The 14,235-nt window shown below is 54.3% G+C and overlaps 6 protein-coding genes across 6 annotated transcripts; 3 read left to right on the plus strand and 3 right to left on the minus strand.

The window, feature by feature from the left end:
* Positions 1-102: 102 nt before the first annotated feature.
* A1O5_07364 (uncharacterized protein) lies at positions 103-1,152 on the minus strand (the record flags this gene model as incomplete). Its single annotated transcript, XM_007747953.1, has 1 exon — positions 103-1,152. One exon carries the CDS (start codon positions 1,150-1,152, stop codon positions 103-105), a length of 1,050 nt encoding a protein of 349 aa, XP_007746143.1.
* Positions 1,153-2,220: 1,068 nt separating this feature from the next.
* A1O5_07365 (NADH-cytochrome b5 reductase 1) lies at positions 2,221-3,289 on the minus strand (the record flags this gene model as incomplete). Its single annotated transcript, XM_007747954.1, has 3 exons — positions 2,221-2,999; positions 3,059-3,213; positions 3,285-3,289. The coding sequence occupies 3 exons, from the start codon at positions 3,287-3,289 to the stop codon at positions 2,221-2,223; spliced, it is 939 nt and encodes a 312-aa protein (XP_007746144.1).
* A 672-nt stretch (positions 3,290-3,961) lies between these two features.
* A1O5_07366 (uncharacterized protein) lies at positions 3,962-4,717 on the plus strand (the record flags this gene model as incomplete). The annotated part of the gene is made up of 2 exons (XM_007747955.1): positions 3,962-4,088; positions 4,182-4,717. 2 exons carry the CDS (start codon positions 3,962-3,964, stop codon positions 4,715-4,717), a joined length of 663 nt encoding a protein of 220 aa, XP_007746145.1.
* Positions 4,718-4,810: 93 nt separating this feature from the next.
* On the minus strand, positions 4,811-5,821 carry A1O5_07367 (uncharacterized protein; the record flags this gene model as incomplete). Its single annotated transcript, XM_007747956.1, has 1 exon — positions 4,811-5,821. One exon carries the CDS (start codon positions 5,819-5,821, stop codon positions 4,811-4,813), a length of 1,011 nt encoding a protein of 336 aa, XP_007746146.1.
* Positions 5,822-6,281: 460 nt separating this feature from the next.
* A1O5_07368 (arginyl-tRNA synthetase) lies at positions 6,282-8,195 on the plus strand (the record flags this gene model as incomplete). Its single annotated transcript, XM_007747957.1, has 1 exon — positions 6,282-8,195. One exon carries the CDS (start codon positions 6,282-6,284, stop codon positions 8,193-8,195), a length of 1,914 nt encoding a protein of 637 aa, XP_007746147.1.
* Positions 8,196-11,271: 3,076 nt separating this feature from the next.
* Positions 11,272-13,242, plus strand: A1O5_07369 (uncharacterized protein; the record flags this gene model as incomplete). Its single annotated transcript, XM_007747958.1, has 1 exon — positions 11,272-13,242. One exon carries the CDS (start codon positions 11,272-11,274, stop codon positions 13,240-13,242), a length of 1,971 nt encoding a protein of 656 aa, XP_007746148.1.
* Positions 13,243-14,235: the final 993 nt, after the last annotated feature.

The raw sequence follows: 14,235 nt of genomic DNA on the forward strand, positions 1-14,235 counted from the left end.
CCCCCCCGGGATCGATTTAATTGGAATGAAGGGAGGAGGAGGAGGCAGATTTAGATTCTACATCGGACTGGATTTCCATTTCCTCTCCACCTCTATTTTTCATTACTGCAGCCACAGCCAGCTGATGGTTGCGGCGAGCGAAGCGCTTAGCACCGGGCGCGCGTTCCACGACATACTGTTAGGAGCTGAAAGCCCACCGGGGCCACTATTACTCCTGGCGCTCTCGCCCTCGCTGAACCCATCCCTCGCGCCGCCCAAATACTCGGCGCCCAGCTCGGTCAATCTGCCGTGTCGGTCGAACAGACTGACGGCGTCGCCAGTCCACTCGTTGGCGTCATCGCTCCGAAACGCCCCGAACCATGCGTACCGCGCCACCGAGCCCAGCCCGTCCAGGTAGGCGAGGGATTCGTTCAGGAAGGACATTGTCTGGTCGGCGGGCGCCGAGGGGATCGCGAACTCGGTCACCCAGATCGGTTTCGCCGGGTGCAAGGCGTGAAGCGTGCCCAGCCACGAGGCCAGCCCCGCAAGGTCGCCGTACCAGTGCGCGGCGACGAAGTCGGACGGGCAGCCCCCCTGCGGCCGCAGCTTGAAGCACGACGCGTTGAACGAGCGCAGCCAGTCCAGGCCGCGGGGCGAGCCGGTCGTCGCGGGCAGGGAGACTTGCAGGTTGTACGGCGGGTCGCGCAGCGGCAGGATGCTGTCAATGTAGACCTGCGCGGCGTGCTCGGGCGACGAGTCGGTCCCGCCGGACGAGGTGTCGCCGTCCGGCTCGTTGAAGGCGAGGACGCGCTCGATTCTGTTCCCCCCGGAATTGCCCCTCGCAATGGGAATCCCCGCGCTGCCGTTCAGGACGGCTTTGATGGTCTCGACCGACGCCGCGGCGTCGCTGGCCGAGTGCACCATGGGCACGAACTCCCCGCTCCATTGCACCAGCGCGCCCGCGGGCCCCGGCCACGGACTGTAGTTGTAGTACCACGTCAACGGCGAGTTGGGCGTGGTGAAGATGCGCGAGTCCGATTGTGAGTGGTCGGTCGAGATGTAGCAGAGGCCGCGTTTGGGGAATGTCGAGTTCGTTGCTGCTGATGCCGCGTGAGAGAGCTCGACGAGGAGGGCCGATATTGTTGTTGCTATTATCTGCGAATGGTGTTTCATGCTGTACAGGAATAATGTGTACTCCGAAGGTCGTGAGTCGGCACGTCTGCTCTCTTTCCGCGGACGAGGCTGAGACGGAAAAGGGGACTGACTGACTGCTGTCCTTTGGCGTACAACCATCTATAACCCGGATTTCATCCTAGACTGCTTCGTCCTGCGCCGAGATTTTGTTTTTCAACGACAATACGAATAAAGGTTTCGTATAAAGATGTTATGTAGCGACTATCTCGGTGGTGTGGGTATGGAACCGTATACCACTCTCTATCGTCTTATCTTGGTAGCAGAGGAGGCAAAGGGCCCGGGGGGGGGGGGGGGGGGGGGGTGGCAGAAAAAAACTCGCTGTCAATCCCATGAAGTCGGAGTATGTAGGGCAACAACAGGCAGGAGAACGCGGACGTAAAGACTGGGAAATAATATACCAGTTGCCTGGTCAGTTAGTAAGATGTGCATCCTTCCAACAACCGTCGGCCTGTAGCATCGATCGAAACCGGGCTTGATTCATGCAGCGACGGCACTTATCAACACACGGGGCGAGCTGCTAGCATGATTGGACTGAGCGTCGGCCGCCCAGAGCTTGCGCCACCTCTGTCGTTACGTGGCTGTCCCCTTTGGGGGACTTGGGAGCCTCTCCGTCGAGTCTTGAGCTCGCGCAGGCAAAGCGATCATCAGAGCCGCATGCGGGCAAGAAGACAAAGTTCCTTGAAACTTGGCTGGGGGAAAATGGGGATATACAAGATTGACGTGGTGGACCGATAAGATGGCACCAATGGACAGCATGCAGCATATGAACACAACGGCGATCTGCACAGCCACAAAGCCACAATCCTTTATATTGTCGTTGGTGCCGATGCTCTTGGAGCGCTTTTCCCCTCGAAGAGATGGCCATCTATTGACAAGCTCACACGCCCGCCCATCCTTGACAACTCAACACATAGCCTCGACCCATGCCTCCTTGTTTTGTTGGCAGACGAACTCCGAAATGCAAAGACCCATGGCCTTGCCGTCTTTTCTCGTTCCCTGACAGATCGATCTATAAAGGGCCACAAACCACACCCACGCTGATCTTCTCTAGAAGCAAAACACCTGGTCTTCCAGTTTACTGACCGGTCTAGCCTTTTGGTACCCGAGACTTTCTGTGGCTTTCTTCAATGCACTGACCATAGGTGGAGGCCCGCAGATCAGGATTTTCATATCGGATGACGGAGGCGGGAGTTTGGCCTTGATCATATCCGCAGTCACAAAGCCGACTCCGCCCTCCCATTTCTCAGGCGGGTTGTTCAGGACATAGTAGATGTTGAAGTCAGGGTCTGCCTTGTCCAGCTCGTCAAGCTGCTCTTTCAGCAGAATATCATCGGGGTTGACGTTGGCAAAAATTAGATCCACCTTGGTGGTGTCATTGCCTCCATTTCGGGGCCGACCGCGATTGATGGCGCGGATGATCTGCAGCATGGGTGTGATGCCTGTTCCGCCCGCAATCATGCCAATGCGCTTGCACATGTTCGGAGTGTACACCATGGCTCCCTTGGGGCCGCGGACCTTCATGATGTCCCCAACTTTCAAGGTGGTCATATGAGCACTGATGTTGCCCTGAGGGTATGCCTTGATCATGAGTTCAAAGAAGCCTTTGTCCTCATCGGAAGATATAGGGGTATATGACCGGACCACCTCTTTATCAGCGCCTTTGGGGGTTGCTGCCAACGACATGTGCTGGCCGATGGGGAGACCGAGAATGTCGGTGGGTCGGGGAAGATCAAATCGGTAGATGGCGACATTGTGGGAGGTTTTGGTGATTTTCGTCAGGGGGAATTCCTGGAAGACGTCGGGCTTCAGGATTTTCCTTGACGATGCTGCAATTGAGAAGGGTCAGTCAGGATCTTGTCCGGCTTTAAACCCTCACACCACTTACGAGTCAGGCCAGTGAAGATCTTGTAGCCTCCCACAATGGCAGCGAGAGCGACCGCATAAGGGACATATTCCCTCTTGATGATGGCGACTCCGACGATCAGCAGCACCGAGGGGATATACACGCCATTGATGTTGGCCTGCGAAAAGACTGCGTTTCTGGGAGATGAGGTGAGCGTTGAGGAAACACGTTGAGGAAACAGTTTGAGGAGGGTCCCAACGGTACCTACCCCATGGCTCGAAGAGATGAGACAGTGCTGTTTCTTGCCGGGCTCCTTCAAACAGCGGAATCCACCTCAAGCAGCAAAGACGACCAAAGAGGGTATGCGAGCCGTGGGAAAAGAATTGTTTTGTGGTCGGGGTCAAAAATATATTGGAATTGGGGAAGGTCTGGGCCTGGGATTGTTTCGGCAGGCACTGCGGTGAGCAGTGATGGACGTGGGGCTCGTTCGCGGGAGGCAGTGGCCCAGTTCAGCGAGAGTCCCGGGGATGTTTCTTAGGACCCAGCTCGCTATTAGGGGCGGTGCCATTGCCTGCATATGGTGACAAAGTGCGGGGCGGTTCCGATGAACAAGCCCTCCGCTGCCCAAGGGCAATAACCAAGCAAGTCTGACAGAACCATAACGCCAGTGGTACCACTCCTTCCCACCTAATTTCTGCTCTGGAGTTCGTGGCGCTGAGGGAAACTGTTTTGTCAGACCGTCTCATTTTCTCCTCAAACTCCCAGCAACCCTCGCCGAGGGAAGGGGGGACGTCTTCGGGTCTGTTCGTAGCTTCATCTGCACCTCAATATTACCGGCACTCCATCTTAGGTCAACTGATCCGGCGAAACTCTACCCTCTATGGAACCACTTGCCCGCCGAGCAAGACCTTTCCCCTTTGCAGACGACATTCGAGCAAACAAGCCATGGCTTCAGAGCCCCCCGACAATACCCCGTCCCCGTTCCCGCTCACGACCGTGGACCAGTGTGTCCTGGCCATGACCGATGACCAATTCCATCCACATACATGGGAAGACCTCAAACAGATCATTGGTGGGTGCTTCTGGGCCCATTCTTCGCACATGGTGCCTTTTTGGGGGCGCTTTCGGTCAATGCTCTAGTATTTTTCTAACCGCTTTCCCACAGCTGAGCACAACCTCAGTGTCCTCAAAAGGTGGCCTTCCGACCTGAGACGCTACATCAAATGGTCAAGCGAAATGAAAGCCGCCTATGGCAGCGTCCCCAATTTTGTCATGAGAGAACGGCTGAAATGGGCACCTTTACAGTCGTCGACCCCGGAAACGGGACCAAGATTTGCCGTGAAGAATCCTGACCCTTTCGCCGACAAAGCCGACTACAAGATTCTGGTCAATGACTGGCCGTATGGATTGGCGCCCGGCATTAGGCACCTTATCGTCTGGCTCAAGAGCAGATTGGAATCAGAACCTACCAGAGGCGACATGACGCCAAAATCGAGACAGCAAGTCGAGGATTTCATTCAGTCTACATTTGTGGACCGAGTCAGGGAATTGCCCGGCGAGTACGAAAAGGTCATCTGGTTCAAGAACTGGACGGCGTTGCAATCCGTGCCGGGGATGGAACATGTCCATGTTTTGGTCAGAGACGTCCCCGACGGTCTCATCGCAGAGTGGACAGGTGGAGACCGACCTTTAAACAATTAGACTGTAGAGCACAAAAGGAGGCCCAAGTCCGGTATGATAGAAGCATAGAGGCTAGAAGCGGCTGTTGCGTCAGAACGGCGCATGTATTTCTTCTCATGAATCCTTGTCTCGAATGTCGTTCCATATCGTATCGAGCACCTGGAAGACTGCTGTGACCCCCTTGAGCGTATCGTCGTCGATTTCCATAAATCCATACCTCTGCTGGATTTTGTCGGGATGCCATCGGACACGCTCGGCCTTGATAGCGCTTGAGAATGGATCCGCTCCCTCTACCGCCTCATCGCTCTCTGTGCCTTTCCTGATGAACCGTTCAATTTCTTCCCTGTTGACGTCTCTGTGTTTTCCTGACTCGACTGGCCACGCGATTTTGTTGCGTAGAAAGAGCTGTTCCCCGTCCCCCTCAGACTTTTGCCGATCTCGAGCAACATTTTGGAGCTCTGCCCAGCGGCGCAGATAGTCCTCCCACAATTTTTGCCACCGCTTGCGCTCTTTGCGCTTCTCACCTCGTCGAAGGCTGGCTTCGATCTGAGTGTTGAAGATGTGATCATCGTGCCGGGCCTGCCTCTCGCTCTCTGTTCTATTCTCTTCGTCGCGTATTCTTTGTTCCTCTCGTTGTTTTTCTCGCCTCTTCTCCTCTCTTGCGGCCTCTATTCCTTCCCAACTCTTTTCCCACATTTTCCGGCGGACGAATTGCGCATATTCCTCGTCAGTCATGCGTTCCAATTCCCCAGTCTCTTCATCTTGATAGGTATTGGGATAGTTGTGTATAGGCTGTCCATAAACACTTTCCCAGAAAGCCGCACCTTCGTCGTCTCCAAGTGCGTCGAAGAGCGACTCTCGGAATGCTTGGTCTGGCGACAGATAGGCCGAGGGGTGTTCTTGTGAGCGTGACCCATCTCCGGCATGCCGTGACGATCTGTGCCGCTTCCTGCCCCTGCGGGACGAATCGTGGTCTCTTCGTCGCTTGTGGCCCCTTGAATCATTATCGCTTCGGTTTTCATCATCCTTCTTGGATTTGAAACGAAACCGCTTCGGTCGTTGCCCTTCGCCACTGTTTCGTGTCGCAGTCTCCACGTCTGGAGTGCGGTCTGACGCCTCAGACATATGGGAGCAATGTCAAAAGCATCGTAATCTCCTGACGATGGGTCAAGGGTAGGTTGTGAGTGTAACCTAACGTTCAAAATGAAGTCGCGCAGCTGGAGATATACAGTAGAACGGGACCAGGCTTTGACGGAATAATGTTGGTCCGAAGCGGCGATGCATGCCAAGATATCAAATGATTGACTCAAAATCGAGTCTGTCAATGTGGATGTGGAGAATATAATGACTCCCCTCAAGGAGGATGTGGTGTTCTCGTCTGTCTCGCAATCAAAAATTTTCCAGTTGGTCTAGATTCTCATCCTGCGAAAGAAGAGCGATTCAATATCATCAATACCCTGTCACCTTCCAGCGAACTCTTTCAAGTGACTGGTTAAGCACAAGAAAACAATCCTCCACCCGTCTTCACAGGCTTGCAATTCACCAATATCGATCGTATTCCGCCACTCCGGCGGCAACCCTCAAAATGGTTGGAGAAATCAGTGGGAATGTCTCCTCACTGACTTTAGAAGAAATAGGGAAGAGCAAGAACCCTATGGACTTTTATCGCGAGTACGTCGCTGAGAGGCTGGCTCCCTTCGTCAGTCGACCAGCGGCCGAACTTATTCCCCTAATCCAATGGACCACGACTTTAGACAAAGGAGACCTCATGCTCGCTGCCGCCGCGTTGAGGGTTAAGGGGAAGCCACCACAAGAGCTAGCAAAGGAGATTGTCGAAGCATTTCCCTCTACAGAAGACACCCTTGTCACGGTATCCCAGGCAGGTCCATTTGTGCAATTTTTCGCCAAACCAGAACACTTGATCAGCTTGACCATCCCGGAAATCCTAACCCACACGAGGGCATATGGCTGCAGCCCTACCCCTGGCCTGAAAGAACCCTCAGACCCCTCCAAGGGCCGAAAGAAGATTATCGTGGAATTCTCATCACCGAACATCGCAAAAGAATTTCACGCGGGCCATCTCCGGAGTACCATCATCGGCGGTTTCCTGGCAAAGCTTTATCAGTGCATGGGTTGGGACGTCATCAAGATGAATTACTTGGGAGACTGGGGCAAGCAATACGGCCTCCTTGCCAATGGGTTCAAGCAATTCGGCAGCCAAGAGGAGTTAGACCAGAACTCGATTGCGCACCTGTTTCAAGTGTACGTGCAGATCAACAAGGTAAAAGAAGCCCAGGACCAGCCGATCAACGAGCTGAAGAAGGAGATTAAGGAGAAAAGGGACAAGGGAGAAGATGTGACTGCGCTGGAAGCAAAACTCGCACCTCTCGTGGAAGAAAGCGAGGATGAAAATGCTCGAAAATACTTCAAGAGCATGGAGGACGGCGACGCCGAGGCTTTGGCGCTGTGGCAGAAGTTTCGGGACATGAGTATAAAGAAATACCAGAACACGTACGCCCGGTTGAACATTGAGTTCGATGTGTACTCTGGGGAGTCGCAGGTGAAGGCCAAGACCATCAAACAGGTGCTGGACAGTCTGCTGGCGCAGGGGATTGCAGAGTATTCCGATGGTGCCATCTTGATTGATTTTGCCAAGCATGGCGCCAAAAAACTCAACAAGGCAATTATCGTGCGAAAGGACGGCACGCCGTTGTATCTCACCCGGGACCTGGCTGCAATCTTGGAGCGGCATGACCAGTACCACTTTGACAAGATGATCTACGTGGTCGCGGATCAACAGAACGAACATCTGGCACAATTGTTCAAGACCACCGAGATCAGTGGGCACAAGGACGTGGCGGAGAAGTGCGAGCATATCTCGTTCGGGATGGTGAAGGGCATGAGTACCCGAAAGGGTACGGTCAAGTTCTTGGACGATATCATCCAGACGGTCAAGGACACCATGCTCGAAGTGATGAAGAAGAATGATCAGAAATATGCACAGCTTGACGACCCAGATGCAGTTGCCGATGTGCTGGCCATCACTGCCATTATGGTGCAAGATTTGACAGGCAAGGTGCGGAACGGGTATGAATTCAACATCAACCAGATGACGGCGTTCGAAGGCGACACCGGTCCGTACTTGCAGTATGCCCACGCACGATTATGCTCGATTGAGCGAAAAGCCCATGCGGACCTGGCGGCTTTGGGCTCTGCGGATCTCTCCTTGTTGAAGGAATCCCACGCCATCAATCTGGCTCGGTCACTGGCACAATTCCCGGATGTGGTGCTCAACACGCTCAAGACTCGAGAACCTGCCACCGTGCTCACTTATCTGTTCAAGATGGCGCATGCGCTCAGTTCGAGCTACGACCATTTACAAGTGGTGGGGAGCGAGCCTGAGCTGCAGAAGGCTCGGTTGGCACTGTACGAGGCTGCCCGACAAGTGCTGTGGAATGGCATGACTCTGCTGGGGTTGACCCCGGTGGAGAGGATGTAAGATGGAGTGACGTGGAAGCATTCAGAAGTTCCGATCCGAGAACGGGTGTTTGTGGACAGGGATGTCCTCGCATCTCGGCGGGAGAACCCGGGCTGGTGCAGCTGAAACTGGATCGAAGGATTTGACGGACGCGTTCGACTATCATGAAGTTCGGCTGTTGAGTTCATGCAACAAGACAACCACGAGCAGGGATAGCCGGTTGACCGGGGCAAGTTCAGACAAGGGATCAGGCTGATAAGGACGTTAGAGCGGCTGCAGCAACTAGCCTCACAAGGCCGCATGTCTGGTGTCCGGGGGCCTCGGGGCTCGATGTACTAGTAGGTAGATTTTTGGATGTTGATGGTGCACTCCTTCCCCTTTTCAAGGCTGAGGTGAAGGAGGGGTGCATGGGAACGTAGACAAACTTGGGTTTAGTCAGGGCCAAAAATCTGTCTGCCAGCGTCACAGCGCGTTGGGCAGCCACACCTATGTACCCTGATCATCATATCGCCACCACCCGGACCGCATCTGGAGGGGTCAGAGCTGTTTCTCCTCTTCTGGTATCGGATCCAAGGCGAGGAAGGAATCCCCAGGCAGCAGTTCCAGGTTGGTGGTGGTCATTCAGGCTGATAGGAGCTGAGGACCTTGCAAGGAAACATGTCTGGTTGAATAGAGTACAGGTGTTATCCGTGCTGGGCCCTGATAGGCCGAGCGATGGGAGTTTGCAGGCAGAAGAGATCAACTGAAGCATGGATGGAGGGGGGGGGGGAAAGATTGTTTGATAGAGAGAGGGGATGCGAATGAGCGACAGCGAGCCTGAGGCACGCGCTGCAGCAACCCCCAACATCCTAGCACCAGCATCAGCAGCTGCAGGTCAGCTCCAATGAATGGGCATATCTCTTCACGGGCATTGTCTGCGTGTAGGCTCCCCGCGTTTTCTGCTGCCCACCAACAGGCTGTCGTGCCACAAACCAAGTCATGGTGATGTATCACAATGCCATCCCCTACGTGAGTACCCTCCACGTTTGGTCCGACACTTGAAAGATGCTGGCCGGCACACTGGAGGAATTCAGGCAGATAGACCATGGATCAAAGCAATGGGCTGCATATGCAGTCGAGGGCATGGGATGTTTTTCATGCTTGCTGTGGCTGTCGACACCTCCCCGTCGTTGAGGTTATCAACGACATGAGTTCCCTGGAGGAGCACCCTCTTCAAGCGAGGCGAGACGCTGATGGCACCGAGGGTGGGATGAACGGGGGACCGGAGTGGCAGACGGTCGCAGATGATGGCAGTCGCCATCCATCGAGTGGATATTGAGGGCACCAGAGAGTGCGATTGTAGGTAGGCTGCAACTAGCGAGCGACCTGTTGATTGTTCGAGTTGCTGAATGGCCCGAACGGTTACCGGGGATGTATACGTTGGGCAGCTCATTGGGCTTTATCTTCCATTCAGAAGGCAGCAATCCTCACGACAACGCGCATCACGCAACTAAAGGCTCCCGCTTACACCGGCCGGGGGGAGAGGAAGATGGGAGATGGCGAGGATTTGAGGAATCTTCGACGCCGGTCGGCGGATGCGCCCATGGGCCATCACACTTCACACTGCCCTCCTCGCACCTGCACACCTTGGGCTCACCCTCGCTGCCACTCGCTGCCAGTCAATGCCAGTCAATGCCAGTCTCTCGTTTTGCCCGCGCCATTTTTCTTTTCTCTCTCTCTCTGTCTCTCTCCTGGACCCTGGCTCTGGCAAGTGGCTGTCTCAGGGTAAGGGAAGGGAAAAAAAAAAAAAAAATCAAAAAAGCAAAACCTCCTGTTCGTCATTCTGCAGCTGGTCCAGTCATTCCTACACCCATCCTGACCCATCCTGCTTAGTTGCTGAATTTTTGGCACAATCTCATCCTCTGATTCTTCTCTTGGTCTCTCACTTACTCACACACACCTACACACACACACCTACACACACACACCTACACACACACACCTACACACACACACCTACACACACACACCTACACACACACACCTACACACACACACCCTCTCTCACTCCTTGTTGCCTGCCCCTCGCTCCTCTTCCCCCCCTCCGCCGCGTTGCCTGCCTAGAGCCACGCGTAGTGGGGTCGAGACAAGAATGACTCCCTTGCAACAGAATATCCTCAGCAAAAAGCGCCATTAACTCTTCCATCCTTCCCCTCCCTCCATCAGAGTTCTGTCGACAGTCAACAGCGAGGTCTACCGTGCAGCGTCTCATTGAGCTGTGGCTGATCTCTGCAGCCCGCCTTCGCATTGACAGGCGCGCATATTCTCCCGGCAAATCACCTTCGCACACGACTACCCCTTCACCTGAGATCGTCGTCGAGACGACGGAATACCTGTGTCCGCTTACGCTTCCTCCAGCGCGGTAAACGGTATTTTGTGCGACCGGATTCTTGCATTTGCCATCTCCCAAAGCCGTTGTCACAGCATTTGGATGTGGAACAAGCCGGAGGCAACTTGTAACCTGCGATTCAAGAGCGAGTGGAGCGCACAACGCTACGAGGTGATTGAGACGGAAAAATAAAACATATCCCGAAATGGACCCGCACCCACACGAACTGGTCTGAAATTGTTCTCTGGGATTACAGAAAGAACGAAAAGGTTAGAGGCGATTGGGTCTGAGGGCCAATCCATCTACAAAGATTCCTGGGGGCAGACAATAATACGATTGCTATTTCAGCAACAAAAGCCCCCGGCACGCCACGAGCCGCGGCCACTGGAGCATCAACCCCTCAAGAAGGATATCAGCGCACATCGTTTTCGGGGACTTTTAGCAGCCTTTGCCCGCCCCGCGACGCCGAGCAGCCTTACGGGCCGGAACACCCCTGCAAAATAAGTACCTTGCCGTTTAAATTTAGCGGATCATCTTCGGTCAGGGCCCCTGTCACTCCACTTCACTTCCCCCCAAGGCTCAAGACTACCAGCGGTCACAACACCCCCCCCCTCTACCCAGTAGATCAGTTCCTCGTTCACGTCCAAGCATAGGCTGGTAATATCCTCAACAATCACAAAAAAGTAACATTCATCAAGTCGACGCATTCCCACATTGCCCGCCGCTTCCATGCCCGAATTTGACCGTCGTCGTCCCCGGGCAGCCACTTGCGAGGACTGGGACGAGGACACCCAATCGGCCCTTCCAGGCTCTCAAACTACCGCCAATGTCTCCGCCAAACGTTCTCAACAAGACCTCGCTCTGCCGCAGCGTGAGAAGAATGAATTCAACGTCGACGGAGGCGACTCAGGCTATGTCAGTCGGGCGGGCACCATAGCTGGGGAATCCACCACCTCGGCTCGGCGCAGAATGCCAGACTTGAAGCTCGACACCGGCATCCGCGAGAGAGAACGAAAGCCTTATCTCATCTCTCAAAATGGTCATTCGCTACCATCCAGTCGCCGCCAATCTTCCTCCCACTTGAATGATGCGTCGTCCGATCCACGACCTTTCAAAGCCAAGCATGACCTGCATGAGCGAGGGCCTGGCGGGAGCCACGACTATTATAGCAAGCACACCGACACAAAGCAAGACCTGTCTCGAACCCAAAAAGCTGCTCCTCCGCCTTCTTCTGCAGCAGGAGTCAAGACTTTGGTTCCAAAAGGCGCAAAAGATGACCAGGTATTACCTGTCAAGGTCCGAAGGCCCTCCTCAAACCAGCAATCTAGACCGCTGAGCATGTTTTCCAATGCTCCGGTTCCAATACAGTACATCAACCACCCGATGTATGGGCCTCCGTCCGTTGCCACGTCAGGTTATGCAACCCCAGTCACGCCGAACATACCTTACAGTCCAGTGCCATATTCATACGTCCTGCCTACACCGTTGCCAACGCCTTCATACGCAGTTTACCAGCCACTTCCCTCTTACTTCAACCAACCACCCGACCCTGAACCCCGCTCGGGGAGGCCAAGTCGACATACAAGCCCCATCCGGCGGTCAAGCGTCTATGGCGAACCTGTCATCCGTCAAGGGTATGCTGACTCGGGAATGATGACTCTCGAACGGATCCCTTCCAAAGAAATTCGGCCAATGCCGCCATCTCAAAAATCTACCCGCAACCTTGAAGATGATGACCGGGCAATGATGCCACCTCCGCCTCGGCCACCCCAACCTGACGTCGTACTTTCACGCCGACCCAGTAATCGAAGGGCGAAGACGTATCATCCTCAGGAACCACGGCTTCCCGAAAGGGTTCTCTATGAGCCGGAGCGCTACGAAAGCGATGACGAGCAGGACTACCGGCCGTCTCGACCTCCTCCTTCAGCCTTTCGTGAGCGCAGAGAGTCTGCTTCTCGTCCACCTTCGTCGTACCGCGCTGCGGGGCTGGTCGAGACGCGCGATCGCCCCTTGCCCAGAAAATCCGTTTCCTATTCAGCAGGAACAACCGTTACGAAAATAGCAAGCTCCGCTCCGCACCATGTCCCTCGCCGCATGACTGTGCCTCTAGAGGAAAAAGAAGCTCAGGTCGAAGAGTACCAGTCGAGGCGAAACAAGACTTCCAACGAGTTAACTGCCGAAGCTCTTCGTGATCTGGACCAGCGCAATTCAAGTTCAAGATCTGAGACAGGGAGTAACTTCAGTCGGCAGTCGTCCTCCAAGGATTCTTCCGGCCGCGGAAGAAGTCAGACCAGCGGCACAAAGACTAGCATAACCCTTCCCGGCGGCTTGAACATGACGATTCCTCCTGACTATATCAACAAAGATGGACGGCCTCTCAGCATCAGCATCGGAGGTCTTGTCCTGTCAGTGGGTGCCGAAGGCAAAGAGAACGACCGCCCCAAGGAGCAGAAGAGGATTGAACGTGCACCAAGTGTTGCGAGTCGCGGCTCCAAGAAGAGCCACTCGAGCAGTGTCATCTCGGGCCGAGAAAGAGAAAGGGATCGAGAGATGTCCGCGTCCAGACGGCCTTCGTATTTGGAAGAACGAGGCCCAAGTCTGAGATCCAGTCGTCAGCCGAGTCGAGCCCCTAGCTTGCACCGGCGCAGCCACGACTATTCCGGGCGTCAAAGCGTCGATTACAGCTACGTTGATCTATGAAACATCTGCCGCATGTATTATGTCCTTTGACCCGTCTTCGGAGCGGAGCTGGTTCTTTGTCTATATTCTCTATTTTGTGTTTGGGTTGGTCCTTCTCACGTGTCGTTTTTCCAAGCGTTCGGGATTTTCGATTTTTATGGCGGGGCAAATTTCAAGGCCCTGAATCTCTTTGTTGTCTTCTTCAGGCATGCTGTGCTTCTCAATGAGGCCCGTTGTGCCTGTGCCGCTGCTGCCGCTCTTCTGCTGGGTTGGAGTAATCGCCAACCTTTTCTTTCGTTGGAAAAGCAGACCTCAAAAAAGTCCAACTCAAAAGTTGTTTGATACCCTCGGTCACGCTTTATGTGTGTTTTACGACCCAAAAGCGACAACAAGGCAGGATTTCTGTTTCCATCTGCTTATCTGAAGAGTGATGGGATCCTGGTGGCACTTGGATGCCACACGAAAAGCAGCGAGCGGCACTTTTTCTTCGGGAGATGTGTTTACACAATATTCTGACTTTGCATCCTTTCGTTTCCGTTTGAAGAGCTCTCTTGTGCCTCTGGTTGAAGGATCAGTTCTGAGGCGGTTGATTTGGCTGGCCACATCAACCTAGAATTTTGGTGATGGGAAGTACTGAGCAGGATGCCGAGGGCGCATCCTCACAAGACTGTCGAATTTGAGTTTGGAGATGGATGCCGAGGACGAACTCTGTGTTCTTTCCATGTTTCCGGCGACGATGTTACGAATATATACGATGGGACGACATGAATGACATGGCGCGGCGCTGCAAAGATACCAATCGACGTGGACTGGGCACAACTTGTGGGCTTGACTTACGGGGCTGTCCAGGCGGGGCTTGGACCTCCCCGGCTGAATCAAAGGGCAACACTTGTCCCTGCTGGGCTTTGGAAGAATTTCACTGCGGGTTTATATCTCGTCTTGAGCTCTCACCCGCCAGACTGACCAGCAAGCACCCAGCTAGCTACTTTCCTGAACAGATAGCAAAGAATAAAT

This window comes from Cladophialophora psammophila, assembly GCF_000585535.1.
Source record: "Cladophialophora psammophila CBS 110553 chromosome Unknown aczJe-supercont1.11, whole genome shotgun sequence".
NCBI lineage: Eukaryota > Fungi > Ascomycota > Eurotiomycetes > Chaetothyriales > Herpotrichiellaceae > Cladophialophora > Cladophialophora psammophila.